A 15,978-nucleotide genomic window follows, 5' to 3' on the forward strand; every position below is an offset into this window, starting at 1 on the left:
GAGAATGGAGAAACGATGCGGCATAAATAAATAATAATAAATGTATAGATATATAATAAAAATTATAAAGAAAGAATGGGAAAATTACAGCGGGAAATTAGCTGGAAGAGGGTCCCACGTAGCTTTTGGTGATTCCGAGTTTGTTGCTTTATTGGACAGAATATCCCCAGCTTTCAATTCCACACCTTGAAATCACAGCTTCAACCCTCACAATTAAACCATTTTGGATTTTCATGCTTTTATATATTTCCTCGTATTCTATTTTATGTTTTCAAATTTACTTACATTTGATTTCGATATATTTGTCGTTTTGAGTTCTATTTTAAAAAATTACTTTTAAATTATGTGATCGAAACTGTACATTCTAATTTTTTTTTAAATATTTTCAATATATATAGATTTTAAATTCAAAATTTCAAAATGTATAATTATATTAAACATGATTAAAAAATAATAAAAATTAAACTATTTCATATTATAAATTCAATAATATGTAATATATTATATGATATTACAAAATAATTATTATACAAAAATTTTACATAAAAAAGTTCAAAAAATAATTAGTAATTGTTTATATTCAACCTAATTTTTAGTATTTAATGAGTAACTAAATATATTTTTAATCACATTTTGAATTTTTGTTTAAATTGAAATTTAATTTTTTGATGGTTACTAAACACATATCTCATATGTTTTTATTGAATACCTTGTTTTTTTAATTTCTATTTTCAGATTGCTCTTATATTTTTCATTCATATGTTTTGGTTTTGGTTTTTGTAGATACATTTTTAGTTTTAAATTTTTCAATTAATATTTTAAAATTTAAAATATTACAATTTTATCTTTGAGATCTGGATTTTGTTCCAAATTGATATCTAAATTTTAAGATTTACACTCTTAATTTTATTTTTACTAATGGCACATTTTCAATATTTTACGTTAATGTCTATTGACTGATTTAAAATAATTATATAATGAAAATTTTAAATTTTAATTAAGTTGATAAACACAATTTTTCTTGGTATTCTTATTCTAATTTTTAAGAATGTTTTCATGAATTATGCTAAAATTTCAAAACTAATAAAAATATATTTGAAAGAATTTAGCAACAATCCAAATGTTTAATTATAATCATAAAAGATGAAAACATAGAAAAGTTCTAAAAAAATAATAATAATACAATTTTAAAAAATTAATGCATATTTGTAATACTTTGGTTTTTTATTTTAAAAATTAAGTTTATTTCATCAACATTTCTTACAATGATTTGCATCTTTCTTAAGTACAATGATTGAATTTTTAGTCAAATTCCAAAAATAATAACAATTTTTTAAAAACTATTTTTTTTCTTTCAAAAATTGGTTTGGTTTTTTAAATCATTGGTGAAAAATAGATAATAAATGAAGAAATTTAGAAATAAAAGTAGTGTTTATATACTTAATTTTAAAAAATAAAAAAAATAAAATGATTAACGAATAATGTTTAAATATAAAAAATTCTATGATTATCAAATGGAGTGTATGTAATAGTACGTAATAGGTTTTTGGAACATTGATCAATGTATCTAGAAGTACTTTTTTTATTGAAAAGGAAAAAAGAAAAGAAAAGAAATCTGACGTTGATTATTTAATTTTTATAAAAGAAAAAAATTGGCACGTATATGTAAGATTTCTATTAAATATCAAGTTTGAGAACTATCAGATATATTAAATATCACGTCAATTATTACATCATAATTGTTAGTACTAAAAAATTCAAATTCTTTTAATTAATAATTTAAAACTTGAAACTTCACCTCGTGACAGAAATTATTATTAAATTTTATACTTAGGTTCTTTGCCGATGATGATGGTTCATCAAAATCAACAACAATGATTAATATTTTTAATGTGAAAGCAAATGCAAAAGTGACTTTTAAATTTCAAAGTTAATAATTAAATACCACCTCATTTTTTTAAAAAAAAATTGGTATTTCTCTCTACATATTCAAAATTCTCAATTCTCATCCCATTTGCATTGAGTGGATTTTCAAAATGAGAAAAATAAGAATTTTTTTTTTTTTCACATTAATAGCAAAATTTAATTATAGTTGTGATGGATATAATTATCAATATCTATCACAAATAAACGATGATAGAAGTCTATTAACGTTTGTCAGTTATAGAAATTGATAGAAATCTATCATTGATATTATCAGTGATAGACTGGTACATGTCTATCATTGATAGAAGTCTATCGGTGTTTTTTTTTTCTATTTCTATAAATAATTTGACATTTTTTCTATTTGTAATTTTTTTTTTTTACATTTTTAGTCATTTATTTGTTATCAATCTCTTTTTTTTTCTGGCCCATTTTGAAATATAAGAAAATGAATAAAAATATTTTTAAATATAGTAAATTTCACTGTCCATTCTCAATAAATCTTGATAGACTATTATCTATATCATGATAGATATAGATCTATCGCATATAAACTGTGATATTTTTACTGTTATTTATAAATATTTTTAGCAATTTTATCATTTAAAATAATTTATCTCTTTTTGACTTATAATATGTTTTTAAGCTCACAATTTCCTCTTCTTTTATTTAAATTCATTTTAGTTTCTGAAACGAAATTATATTTCCTTTTAATGGTAGATTTAGAAGGTTTTTTTTCACGCAATCCTTCTACTGTATCTCCTGTTTTAATTATAAATTGAATCAAACCATAACCCTTGAAATTGGAATAAATATTTTATACATTTAAACAACTATATTACGATATTTACCACAATAATTATAATTTTAGAATTTTATTAATTTAGGAGTGCAGCCATGGAAAAAAATTGTAGTTATATGGAAAATATAAAATAGGTGAAGGGAGTTTTTATTTAGAAATAGATACTTAATTAAGTATAAATAGTGATGAAAAATGACAAAATGTAAATAAAAAGGGTGGGAAAGAAAGAAAAATGGTTTGTGTCTCATAAATTTCTGTAATCCAATTAAATGGAAGGACGAGACAGATGAAAAAAAAAAGGTTTCGTTTCAAAATTAATTTAGATTCTTCATAAACTGATAAAACAATATGGGCCTGGTCCACCACTTTTCATCATTTTTCAAAATATTGTTCTCATAATTTTTTAAAGAAAATATTGATTATATATATATTGTTTTTGTATTATTGTATTATTTAGTCAATGCAGTAGTGTAAAACGAATTTTAGGGCTGGAAAGTAGATTCTTTGCCTTTTCCTGTTTATAATTATTTAATTTTGCTAACCATTTAGGCCATCCTTTATAACGTTTTGGATTCTATTTTGTAACTATTTCGGTCCTGTTTGATAACAATTTATTATTATTATTTTTTTAAAGTTAAGTCTATATCATCTCAATTTCTTGTAATAATTTGCATATTTCTTTAACTACAATGGTTGAATTCTTAACCAAATTCCAAAAACAAAAACAATTTTTTGAAAGCTACTTTTTTTTAGTTTTCAAAAGTTGGCTAAATTAGGGGTATAAGTAATGTCTATAAGCTTAATTTTAAAAAACAAAATGATTACCAAATAGAATCTTCATTTTTTGTTTATAACTTTTGAAAATTAAGCCTATTACATTCATATTTCTTACATTGATTTGCATAAGTACAACGATTGAATTCTTAGTCAAATTCAAAAAACAAAAACATTTTTTTGGAAGATACTTTTTTAAGCTTGGTTTGGTAACCATTTTTTTTTTTTTTGTTTTTTTGTTTTTGTTTTTTAAATTAAACTTGTATCATCTACATTTCTTATCATGATTTGTATCTTTCCTAAGTACAATGATTAAATTCTTAATCAAATTCCAAAAATAAAAACAACTTTTTGAAAGCTACGTTTTTTAGTTCTAAAAATCTGGCTTGGATTTTTAAACCATGGGTGAAAGGTAGATAACAAATGAAAAATTTTGGAGGTGGAAGTAGTATCTATAGGCTTAATTTTAAAAAATAAAAATAAAAAACTAAATGGTTACCTAACAGAACCTTAGTTTTTAATTTTTTTTTTTTTTAAAAAAAATAAGCATATAGACACTACTTTTATCTCTAAATTTTTTTCTTTTGTTATCCACTAATGGTTTGAATAACCTAATCAAAATTTTAAAACTAAAAAAAAAGTAGTTTTTGAATTTGGCTAAGAATTTAACCATTGTACTTAAGAAATATGCAAATCATGGTAAAGAATAGGAAGAAATAGATTTAAATTTCAAAAACCAAAAACCAAAAATAAAATAGTTATCAAATGAGATCTTGATTTTTAGTTTTAAATTTTTTAAAATTAGATCATTAAAAGAACTTTTACATCATGTATTTTTAATTATTAGTTACCCTCTCAAATATTTTTGTCACTATTTTTTAATTTCAACTAAGAATTCAAATATTAAATATTAAATAGAATGAAGATTTGTACTTATATGTTTTACTAGTAACTAGTTAATTAAATTATGTCTAAGTTGTCGACACCCATATGTTATTTTATTTGTGAAATTGAATTACAAATTATAGTCTATCTCAATTAGTATACATGAGTCAAACTGAACATAGCTCAATTGATATTTGAGTGTATTAGAAATCATGAGATTCGTAATTCGAATCCCCCTACCTCCAATCATATTAGAAAAAAAATTAATACGCATGACACACATTTAGTAAAGGATAATGCAATCAATTCATTTCCTAAAAAATAATAATAAATGTTTTATTTAGTCCTACTTGAGTAGATAAGACATGATTTTTTTTAGAATAATGATTAGATACAGTTAATATTGTACTATATCATGCATTTTTTTTTTTATAAGAGAGTAAAAAATAATCATAATCACTTCTTATGAAAAAAAAAATGTCATATGACAAATTTTCATTTAGATAACTTATCGGCAATATCTAAGTTCTTTTATTTTCTTTTAACTTAAAATAAAATTAAGATTCTAGTCAAGAGGCAAGTGATTGGGTTACAAAAGAATGAGGGTAACAAATGTCAAATTCTAGTTATAAATTTGAAATTAAATAATTTGAAGATGTGATTTAAAACTAAGATAAAAGTATTATAATCTCCACAATACTTTAATGATATAAAAGAGATATAAAGAAATGTTGGATCAATAAATAATTGGCATGGATGAGACTCCTGGTCTTGTTTTTGTGTAATAATGAAAATGACAAGAGAGTTTAGAGGGCTTAAAGAGTTTGCTCAAATGTCACAGTCCCAAATGAAATAATTCAATAACAGTTGTATAAAGTTGGATCAATTAATTGTTTTTCTTGGCTTAATCACATTCATTTCCCTTTTCAATTGACAAATGACAACCAATCTTATGTTTAATGCCCTTAACTTAGAGCCAACTCCCTCAATTATTGACTCATTTGCTTCTTTATAATTTGGTATCAAAGGATAGAACTTATCGAGTTGTTAATTAATCAATAAATTAACTCATTTTCAAATACTGACACTAAAATTGCGACATGGAGACTGAATTGGATATTTTATTTATTTAGCATTAATTTGATGGAGTATTTAAATTCGATAACTCAAACACAACGGTGAAAAATCACACTTTACCGTATACATGTCTCAAATCATGAAAGCCCTGTTTGATAACTATTTGATTTTTTATTTTTTAAAATTAAATCTATAGATGCTACTTTTTCCTCCAACTTTCTTCATTTGTTATTTATTTTTTACTAATTGTTTAAAAAATCAAGCCAATTTTTGAATACTAAAAAAAGTATCTTTTAAAAATTTATTTTTGTTTTTTGAATTTGGCTAAAAATTCAACCACATAAAAAGGAAATAGGTTTAATTTTTAAAAACTAAAATAAAAAAATGGAATGGTTACCGAACCATATTGGAAGATAAAGGGTCTCCTTTATTCCTGACTGGACTTTCCACTCTTTATGGACATTTTTTTCCCCATACAAAAGACAAATTCTTAGTTTAAAGAAATCAAATTTCATTTATGTTGTCGCAAGACTGTCTCTCAGGCTCTCTCTCTTAAAAAAAGAAAAAAAGTTTATATGACAATGTAAAGAAAGCAATATTTTTGGAAATATTTGAGACTAGGTTTCGAAGTTTAAAGGTGGGTTTGAAATGTATTTTCAAATGTTTAATTTAAAAATAAGTTATTTAAAAAAAGTTGAAATATTTAACAATCACTCAAAATAATTTTTGAAATATATTTTCAATAAATTTTGTTAAAATTATTTAAATAAAAATGAAATTTATGAAAAACATTTTTCTCAAATCAATCCAAACAAACCCTAAATTTATAACTTGTATTTGAAGTGAGGAAAATAAATGAACTTGGAAGGCATTGTTTGACAACCCAAAAATTATTGAATGATTTGTAAAAATCCCCACAGCACATAAACTGACTCAATTTTGTTGTCTAAAAGTGGTTGAATACTGGTAGTTTCATGTATCATTACAATGTGATTTTAAATGAAAATTCATTCACTTTTATCAACACTCATTTTTCAAAGTTAATGGAATTTCAGATATTGATCATAAAAAAAAAAAAAAAAGGAAAAAGAGAGAGAGAGAGAGAAGATACAAGATAGAAATAAGAGTGAAGCCTCATATGACTAACCTTCGGACAAACAAAAAATAAAGCAAAAGATTATTAGGACCAATATGAAGCAATATGAACAATATGACCAATATGAAGCAAGATAGGAATAAGAGTGAAGCCTCATAGAGTTGAGTAAAAATAGATGATTAGGTCAAATGACAAGAACAAAACAAAAACAAACACATAAGAAAGAACATTGAGGGGGTAGCAACCAAAGTAGTAATTTTCATAGTAAAACCTCATAAAGAAGAAGGAAAAATGAAAATGTACAGTGGAGTTGGAAGAGAGTAGTAGTATAAGAATGACAATATTACAGAACATTGAAGTGGCAAACATCTGTATGAGCCCTAACCACCTAGGTGAGTAGGAAAATATAACCTAGGCTTAAAAACTAACGCCACAAATGAGCAAAAGTGCTATTCAAATTTAACTTCCTACAAATATGGCATATGGGGTTATTGCGTTCGTAGCCGGCTGTTCTCCGCAGTTCTTACCTGGAAGAAGTATGGATGAGCCTGCAATGAATAATTCATAAATTATGAAATCATCCTTTTGAATGTCACAGAAAGGGGATTTTTTAATCCCTCTCATAATACTAACATTTCATTGATAAATGAGAATGCCATAGAAAAGAGAGAACCCATTCCAGAATTTTGAGAAATGACTGATGAGTTCTGAATTATAACTTGCTTAGCCAAACATAAATTACACAAGTTTAAACTTAAGTAACCCATATTTTTCCAAACCCAAATATGAATTTCAAATTTGTGTCACTCATCTTTTTTTCTAAATCCAAATATAAATTATACAAATCTAGACTTTCTAATCCCAAATTTCATAAATCTAAGAAATACTTCTTCCCTGTCCTAAACAATTCTCTACATCAAAACCATGTGCCAAACATCTTTAGTTGTACTACAAGGTATTGAGGAAAAGAAAAACAATAAATGAAATATAGAGATGGTAGCATGCTGTTTTCTTTCTTTCTTTCTTTTTTTTTTTTTTTTGAAATGTCACCAACATGCTGTATTTCTTTAATGTCATTATATCAGACAATCAACCAGGACAAAGATGCACCATAAACCAAACAACAAAAAGAATGATGAAGGAAACCATAATGGAAACAAGTGATACTGATACATGAGAACACAGCTACACTTAGAATGAGCGAAAGTTGATAAATACCATTGCTTCTCTTGCAGTGAGTCTATCTTGATGGTCATATCGAAGAAGCTTATCCAAAAAATCAATGGCCTATGTGTAGTGAAAACAACCATAGATGAAATTTCACCAACATAAAAATATAAATAAGAAACTTATTGTAGTATTCATTGACTCAGAAACATAACTGACCTCGGGGGATACAAGATGCTGACTATCAGCATTGATAAATCTTGACCATGGCTTACGGCTGTGCCTGCAATCATGGGAACAGGATGACAAGTTTAATACAACGAAGGATGGCAGATGAATGAACGAAAAACATATTCACGAAGAGTTTAGGAAAAGATTTGGTTTATTGTGAAGAAAACATGCATTTTTTTTATCACTTTCCCAATTACTGCAAAGGGCTTTATTTTTTTATCTTTCATCCTTATTATGCAATTTAGGAGTTATGGAATCATATGAAGATGTTGAACAGCAACATAAAATTGAAGTTGAATTGGCCAGTTTAAAAATGACAGAATGTAACACGTTGATTCCATATTACTATTATAAATTTATAATTAAAGAAACAGAAAAAAGACAATCATTTCCAACTATTGATGAATCACATTCAATAACACAATTAAGACATTTCAAATTCCTCATGCTGCATTAATTAATTACAGAACTAGACTTCGCTATTTGTCATGACCATCTGGTTTTGAAAATAAGTTATATGTCTAGTTGCTTTGAAGCTTGAAACAACTCCATAGGAAAGAGAGAAACCTTCCAACAAGTGCTTCAAGTTGTGGATCAAGAACCAGTTGATATTTATTCAGATATGCATTCAACTCATCTGTCCCCAACACCTGAGTAAGGTTCATTATTCATTATAAATAAAATTAATGAGGCAAAGTAGGCAACAGAAGTTAAAATAACCAATCAATAATGAAAAAGATGGACAAGTACCTTAGCAATTTTGACAAGCTGGTCGTGATTGTCATGACCATAGAAGAAGGGTTCCTTCCGGAAAATCTGCAAGAAAAGAAACTAGCCTTCAGCATGCTTGTTGTGGTATAAGTCATTTGTTACACCATATGCATGACCATAAAAAAAAAAAGGAAAAAAAAAAAAAAGAAAAAGAAAAGAGTAAAAAAGAAAACTTTAGCAAGGCCTCTGTAGGCCCAATCCTCACCATTCCAGCAAACATGCAACCCAGGCTCCACATATCCAAGGAATAGTCATAGTCTTGTAAATCTACAAGAAGTTCTGGACCTTTGAAATACCTGACAATATCATTAGTTAGATAAATTAACTTTCAAATGAAATACACTGATATAGAAATTTCTCCTTCCCATTTCAAAATCTCCAACCATTGGCAGCGACTACAGATGCAGGAAGTAAACAGTTAAGTAAATAAATTAAAGAAGAATTCACTTACCTAGATGCCACTCGGACATTGTATTCCTTTCCAGGATGGTAGAACTCAGCAAGACCCCAATCAATCAACCGAAGTTTTCGCAGTTCATGGTCAATCATAACATTGTGAGGCTTTACATCTCTATGCATTATGCCCTGTGAATGGCAGAAATCCAATGCCTGCAGGTATAGAATTCCCAGATCAGAAGCAAGATAAAGACATAAACACCACAAAATTAACAACCTTCACAGCCGTGACATGCATGAATTTGAAAGCATATGGAAAATTCACTTCAAAAGGCAGAACTGATGCTCATCTGTTTTAGTAATAATCCCATCACGAGCACTTTCTAGGCAAAACATTTAAATCTTTTTTTTTTTTTTAAAAAAATATTGTTATAAACAAGTCTTCATGCACTGATATCCATTTTGTTGGTCGTGTCAGAGAGAGAAAATGAATAAGTATTCTACTCTAAGCTTCAGACAGTGTCATAGGAAGAAATAGAAATCTAAACTACAATGCATCATGATATGACTTTGCAAGCAGAATAATTTTCTGAATGATAGCTTAAATAAATTTCATTTATCAATGTATGTTTTTTAGTAAAGGACTCGGGCTATTCTCATTTTTCTATTAACATATACAGCTCACAATATCTATGGAAGAAAGAAAAAGAAAAAGGAAAAAAAGAGAAAAATTTTGACATGCACATCAAGAAGTGATAAGACAAAAGAAAATACCTTCAAAAGCTCGTATATATAGTAGCGTATGTCATAATCAGTCAGTGTAGGGTACAAAATTTTGAAATCTGTACTGTTCACATATTCAAAGATTAAACTAGGAGTTTTTGAGTGCTGATCTCTGACTATATCTAGCAGCTTCACAATATTTGGGCCACCACAGAGATTCTGTAGTATCTTTATCTCCCGCTTTATCTGTATGAACACATGATAACTGAATTAGATCAAGTGACATCAAATTAAAGGAAAATAGGTTTACAGCAGTGCTGCAGTAAAAATAAGTTACTTTAAAATAAATGCCATTCATGTATGGCACATATGAAGAATGCAGAATTGACTGTGATCTAAGCAGACTGATGAATATTCATAAAGAATAAATCCTCTTAAAAAAAATCCCCAACAAACATAGTGTCTATCCAAAGACATTATATATTATGGACAAATGATCGTGCTCACCTTCTTCTTCTTGACTGGTTTAAGAATCTTGATAATGCATTTTTCATTGTTGGTGATATTTATACCTTCAAATACCTCACTATACTTTCCTCTTCCAACTTTCCGGACAACCTCATAATCATCTTGACCACTGTTTTAAAAGAATTAAACAAAAAAAAAAAGAAGAATATGACTGTAAAATTGTTAATAGCAACGTCTTATAAAGAAAAACAGATAACTCAATAAATCAAAAGATACGTCATAAAAGGAAAATGATTGAGCAACTTGAGAGCATCTCTTTCCATGTTCATTATCAGTATAATCATCATCGTCGAGAAAAAAAAAAAAAAAAAAAAAAAAAAAAAAAAAAAAAAAAAACTCTAACCTAGACGTAGGGTTCTCTCCCCCTGTCCGCGAGTTAGCAGACACTATCCGAAGCAGTTGGACTTCAGCTATTCCATAAAAAAAACTACAGATGACTGCATCCACAACACAACATAACGATGAAACTCATCCCAGATTTCCATAGATTCCCATCAGGTCAGACTTCCACATTTTACAAAGACCCCAAAAAAGCTTGAAGAAATAAAAAATTGAAACGTCATATGAAAAATGCCAAAGGGGAAGGAATACCCAGTGTCTGAACTGTAGAATATACGAAGAGGGCTCCTCCCCCGGCTACAATCCACCCCAAGAGATAAGGTAATAATAGATCAAACTAAACTGGTTTCTCATAATCTCTTCGACCCAAAGGTCGGGATTGGTCCTTAACCTTCCTGCCTTGCATATATTTACTTCTTTCTTAATAATGTATAAATAACAAATCCAGCTACATCCTTCAATCCAACGCCCAATACACTCACAGCAAACCTCCCTCACGGTCCAAGACAACATCAAAGACGCAAAGGTCGAACGCCAGACAACGATCCGTAAGACATTGGCCGAAAATAAAGAAAAATAGAAAAGAAGCAAAAATGAAGCGATCCCAACAGGCAAATCGAACACTAGATCGAATGCGGATAGGTAAAGTAAAACGCAAGAACACTACAAATATTGAATCAAGAGAAGTAAGAGAAGAGTAATTGGCGTGACTCACCTCCATTGGACAGCGAGAGATTCGTAATCCCAGTAATCTCTAGGGCGGTGAACATTGACGTCGGCGTAAACTCGGGACCTGGACATGACTGGAGAGGAAGAGAGGGAAGTTGATCGGGAAGCAACCGGAGAGAGAGGAACGGTGCGGTGGCGCGGATCAATAAATCTGAGGGAGAGTTGGTACAACCAGCCGCCCCCTCCCCAAAGTAATCAATAAGCAAGAAATGAAACCACTGAACAAACCCAAGACTTTCATTCTTCCTTTTTGTCCCTTTTCTCCCCTAATTATTTAATTAATCTTCCTCTCAAACTAAACACACCCTTTTTATTATTGGGTTTTCTGTTTTGTTTTCTCTTTCTCCAACTTCTATTAAGTTTCTAAATTATAAATATATACTCTATTTCTACTTTTCCAATTCACAACTTTATTACAAAATAAATAAATAAAAATTAGGCCTCATTTTAATCGCCATTAAAATTAAATACTTGAAATTTAGAGATCATCATCTAAATTCAATCTATGAGAAGTATAAGGTTCTATTACAGTCACATAAGTAAACTATCCATAATTCTATTTTATAAACGACTAGCATTCTTTCAATAACCGCAATAGAATAAGTAAGATTATTATTTTTGTACTTCTGTCTTTTTTTTTTTCCAATGTATAAAATTATATTAGTCACACGGCTTACATTTTGTATGGTATATGGTCTGTCTCTTATACACATCTAGATGTGTATAAGAGACAGGGATATATTAATCCACTACAATTATTGAACTTTTTATTTCATATGGTCTTAAATTTGTTTACTTTTTCTTTAATCCCTAAAAAATTTATTGGGCCCATATTTAGCCCAATAAATTAATTCGGGCCAGGCCTTTTTATAGGTTATGGCTTGTGAGCTGAGCTTTATACCTGCATCCATTTCCGACGTAGGCGTGAATATCACGTTGATGGCCGACGTCGAGTTCGTTATCGCCCACTGAAGTTTGAACTGAAGCTTCCGAATTCACTGAGGGAGAAAACAGAATCGCGAAAAAACTTGTCTAATTCAATGAATAGCTTGCGTCGACGTTGCAGCTGGCTTCTGCTGCCGATCGTTGCCAATAGAAATATAAGCACCAAAGCTTCTGTATCTGCTAATAAGATTCAATGGAGGGCGTATTTCAGCTTCGGTTCATCTCCAATGAGATTCACAATCAGAGAAAGCAAAATTTCTTGCCCATCTACTCGGCATCGATTCTCTTCCTCGCCTTCATCGAAATCAGGGATTGGATTTGTTGGATGGTACATGAGGAAACTCGACACTCGCCCGTTTATCACTAAAAGTATCACTTCTTCGTTGATTTATGCGGCTGCTGACCTCACCTCTCAGGTAGAAGATGGAATTTGTGTTTCTTTGCGATTCAATTCTGCTCTCTTTCATAATTTGGAGTGGTTTGGGAATAAAATGCACAGAGTTGTGTTCTGCTCCATTTGAGGTTCCATATATCTAGTTGTATAGAAGTATCTTAAAGCATTTCAATGTAAAAGCCAAATGCGTTACTATCCTCGTGCTTTCAGAATCTTGAGTGATTGCATGTATTAATGTATATAAGATTTTGGAGAAGCTCCAGTTGCATTCAAACCTCAAATTTGGTACATTAACATAATTTAGTTAGACAAATAGACTTCAAATACTTTCTGCCTTGATTTATGTAATACATACTGTAGATTTTACAAGGATGGGCAGATGTCAATCATGTCCTCACCTGCGCAGCCGATTCATTTTTGCGATGATTTGTGTTGATTGTTGAAAATGTTGGATACGCTATATCTTATTTGTTGCTTTGTGGTTTTCCAGCACGTGTAAATCATGGGCAAATAAAAGTTTCTTTTAGAAAATGTTAGAATGTTAAGTTTCCTCTCTAAAAGTATGGCATAAGAACGTCTTCTTTTTTTGGGCTGTATTTATGCTTAGCCTCTTGTTCTTTGTATTTCATGGCCATTGATGAATTTGGTTCACTTGTTCAATTTTTCATCAGTTTTTCAATACACCCGTCATTGTGATAACAATACCCTTTGCAATTTACATTTCTTGTACCCTCTTCTTCTGGTTAATTTTGTATTCTAATTGTTTGATTTCCATAAAATTTTGTCAGATGATTACATTGCCATCTCCTGGCTCTTTTGACTTAATAAGGACAACACGGATGGCTGCTTATGGATTGTTGATATTGGGGCCATCCCAACATTTGTGGTTTAATTTTATGTCTAGGATCTCACCATCGCGAGATTTGTTGTCAACTTTCAAGAAGATTTTTCTGGGCCAGGCTGTGTTTGGACCTACTATTACCTCTATTTTCTTCTCCTATAATGCTTCTTTGCAAGGTAACTAGAAAGGGAAGTTGTAGAACTATGATAATTTTTCAATGTCTTGCCGTAGTTGGCAGGATTTGTCCATCACCACCCTGGCTTCTTCAACTTCATCCTTAGATGGTTTGAACTTTGATGGAGTGTTCTATTTGATATTTGGGTCCCCTTTCTCGCACATTTATGAAATGTGGCTTAAGATAGCCCTTTAAGTAAGTTTTAAATATAATTCAGGGCCTCGGTCTTTTCTGCTAAAATTAGAGTGCTTCTTATTGCTATCAGTTGGTAGTGCTTTAGCCCCCCTGGCTTGCTCAGCTTAGATATTTGTTACACTGCTAAAATTAGACTGCCACATGGCTTCATCAAGCTCATAATTTTTTTTTAGAATGAAATTCTATAATTTTATTGGGCACCCCCTGGAGAATTAGGCGTAAGTGGTTGTTTATATTTGGTTCCATTTTCCTAGAAGTCAGTTACGGTGCCAATTTTCAGTTTTTCTTGGATCAATCGGTCTCTTTGACATTAGATTGAACCAATAGGTCCAAAGCCAAGCAGACATATTGGTTGAAGAAAATTTGAAAACTGGTACAACAACCAACTCATGGAAACTGGAACCGATCAAAACCAATCGAAATGAACTGACCGACTAACTTCTAGTCTGGAATATTGTGAAATCAAGCTGACCAACATGTCTTGCATGGACGTCTGAAACTGAATATGTTTGATCTCCTTTTTAGTTTATCCTTTCCAACTTCAGCTTTGTCCACTCATGGAAACAATAACAAAATGTGGACCATGTAGATTCTTTAATTATCTGCTAATTTTGGGTCGTTTGTGCTGAAATCCGTAATCTCCCTATTGCAATCATCATTTAGTCCTACTGGCTTTTACAGACTTAGAGAACCTTCCTTAACCACTATTCTCTCAAAGTATGTTCAGTAGTTGATTTATGAATTTTTGTCTAATAATCCATGTGGTTCTCATAATCTGTGGATGATATTATTTATAGTTATAACATTATATTATAATACCACTTGTATTACATTGGCTGTGATATAGAACTCTGAATGCGTTATGTCCAAATTCAGGTGAAAGTGGCAGTGAGATTGCTGCTAGATTAAATCGCGATTTACTTCCAACATTGTTAAATGGACTCTTGTTTTGGCCAGTGTGCGATTTTCTCACGTACAAATTTGTCCCCGTTCATCTACAGGTATGTACTTAGTACTCACCACTCACTGCATGCAGAAATAATAAAGGAATCATATATGTGAGATGAGATGCTGCACTCTAATCTCTGTTTTGATCGCTTAACGTAGTTATCTGCTCCTTTTGCAATTATTCAGTTTTGGAACATTGACTTTGCAGCCATTGACAAACAGTTCGTTTGCATATATATGGACCATTTATCTGACATACATGGCAAGCTTGAAAGGAGTTGATATCAATTGAAGCAGTAGTAGATATGCAGACGCTGATCTTTTGTTTTCAGGAATCGATTCTTTTATTCCACTGTCTTGTTTGGCAAAAACCTATCTGAAGCAGTAGGCTTCTCTATAGTGCTTGGTAAGCCCAATCCATTACTTGGCTGGATTTTCCTTAAACATGAATATGATTCAGATGTTTCGTTTACAAATATCTGTAATAGCAAAAGATGTTTAAATGATTCAATCTGATTTTGTTGCTGAAAATGTGACAGATCTTTTCGCACCAGCAATTACTCATTGCCTTTGATGTGCATGGTTACTTTAAATGTAACAGCTCCTTTTATGTTACTTGTGAATGGCTCTTATAATTCAGATTTCAACACTTTAATTGTGGTATGCTGCTGCCATACAAAAGAGAGGCCCTTCAATTCAAGGACTTTTCCCAACTCGCGTGACGGCCTGCAGTGCATTTGCTGTTTGTTTGGTTATGTAATTTTAATGGCGATGTGTCAGACTCATACAGTACTAGCAATGAATTTATATGTTCTTGGTACGTGATATTTATTCCTCATACTTTTTGAGCACTCTCTCTTTTAACTTAAAAAAGTTTCAAGAATTTGAGGGATCGTTGTAAAATCTTTTAAGTCATATTTCTTGCAAATGAGTATGGAATCCAAATTTCAGTAGAATATAAATGTCTTCTTTTATTTTTTAATTTCATTTAAAGAGGTCGTGGATTTAAATTTCTGGTTAAAAGACTTGAAAATACCAC

The 15,978-nt window shown here is 30.0% G+C and overlaps 2 protein-coding genes across 2 annotated transcripts; one reads left to right on the forward strand and one right to left on the reverse strand.

Annotated features, from left to right (window-relative positions):
* Positions 1 to 6,795: 6,795 nt before the first annotated feature.
* Positions 6,796 to 11,727, reverse strand: LOC120075613 (casein kinase II subunit alpha-2-like). The gene is made up of 10 exons (XM_039029167.1): positions 11,428 to 11,727; positions 10,353 to 10,482; positions 9,897 to 10,091; positions 9,178 to 9,335; positions 8,932 to 9,022; positions 8,706 to 8,771; positions 8,523 to 8,605; positions 7,944 to 8,007; positions 7,776 to 7,844; positions 6,796 to 7,105 (listed from the first exon to the last, which is right to left on the reverse strand). Exons 1-10 carry the CDS (start codon positions 11,511 to 11,513, stop codon positions 7,046 to 7,048), a joined length of 1,002 nt encoding a protein of 333 aa, XP_038885095.1. The 5' UTR covers positions 11,514 to 11,727; the 3' UTR covers positions 6,796 to 7,045.
* Positions 11,728 to 12,333: 606 nt separating this feature from the next.
* On the forward strand, positions 12,334 to 15,878 carry LOC120075614 (protein SYM1-like). Its single transcript, XM_039029168.1, has 4 exons — positions 12,334 to 12,802; positions 13,569 to 13,797; positions 14,868 to 14,992; positions 15,148 to 15,878. The coding sequence occupies exons 1-4, from the start codon at positions 12,482 to 12,484 to the stop codon at positions 15,229 to 15,231; spliced, it is 759 nt and encodes a 252-aa protein (XP_038885096.1). The 5' UTR covers positions 12,334 to 12,481; the 3' UTR covers positions 15,232 to 15,878.
* Positions 15,879 to 15,978: the final 100 nt, after the last annotated feature.

The sequence above is a fragment of the Benincasa hispida genome, chromosome 4 (assembly GCF_009727055.1).
Source record: "Benincasa hispida cultivar B227 chromosome 4, ASM972705v1, whole genome shotgun sequence".
NCBI classification, from domain to species: Eukaryota; Viridiplantae; Streptophyta; class Magnoliopsida; order Cucurbitales; family Cucurbitaceae; genus Benincasa; species Benincasa hispida.

Bases quoted from the DNA above. Each gene is read 5' to 3' on its own strand.
- LOC120075613 (XM_039029167.1), bottom strand. From the start codon at position 11,513: ATGTCCAGGTCCCGAGTTTACGCCGACGTCAATGTTCACCGCCCTAGA. The intron at 8,606-8,705 runs GTACTTGTCCAT...AACCTTACTCAG, and splicing joins AGCTTGTCAAAATTGCTAAG to GTGTTGGGGACAGATGAGTT. The intron at 7,845-7,943 runs GTCAGTTATGTT...CACTACACATAG, and splicing joins AGCATCTTGTATCCCCCGAG to GCCATTGATTTTTTGGATAA.
- LOC120075614 (XM_039029168.1), top strand. From the start codon at position 12,482: ATGAATAGCTTGCGTCGACGTTGCAGCTGGCTTCTGCTGCCGATCGTT. The intron at 13,798-14,867 runs GTAACTAGAAAG...GTCCAAATTCAG, and splicing joins CTATAATGCTTCTTTGCAAG to GTGAAAGTGGCAGTGAGATT. The intron at 14,993-15,147 runs GTATGTACTTAG...TTGACTTTGCAG, and splicing joins TTGTCCCCGTTCATCTACAG to CCATTGACAAACAGTTCGTT.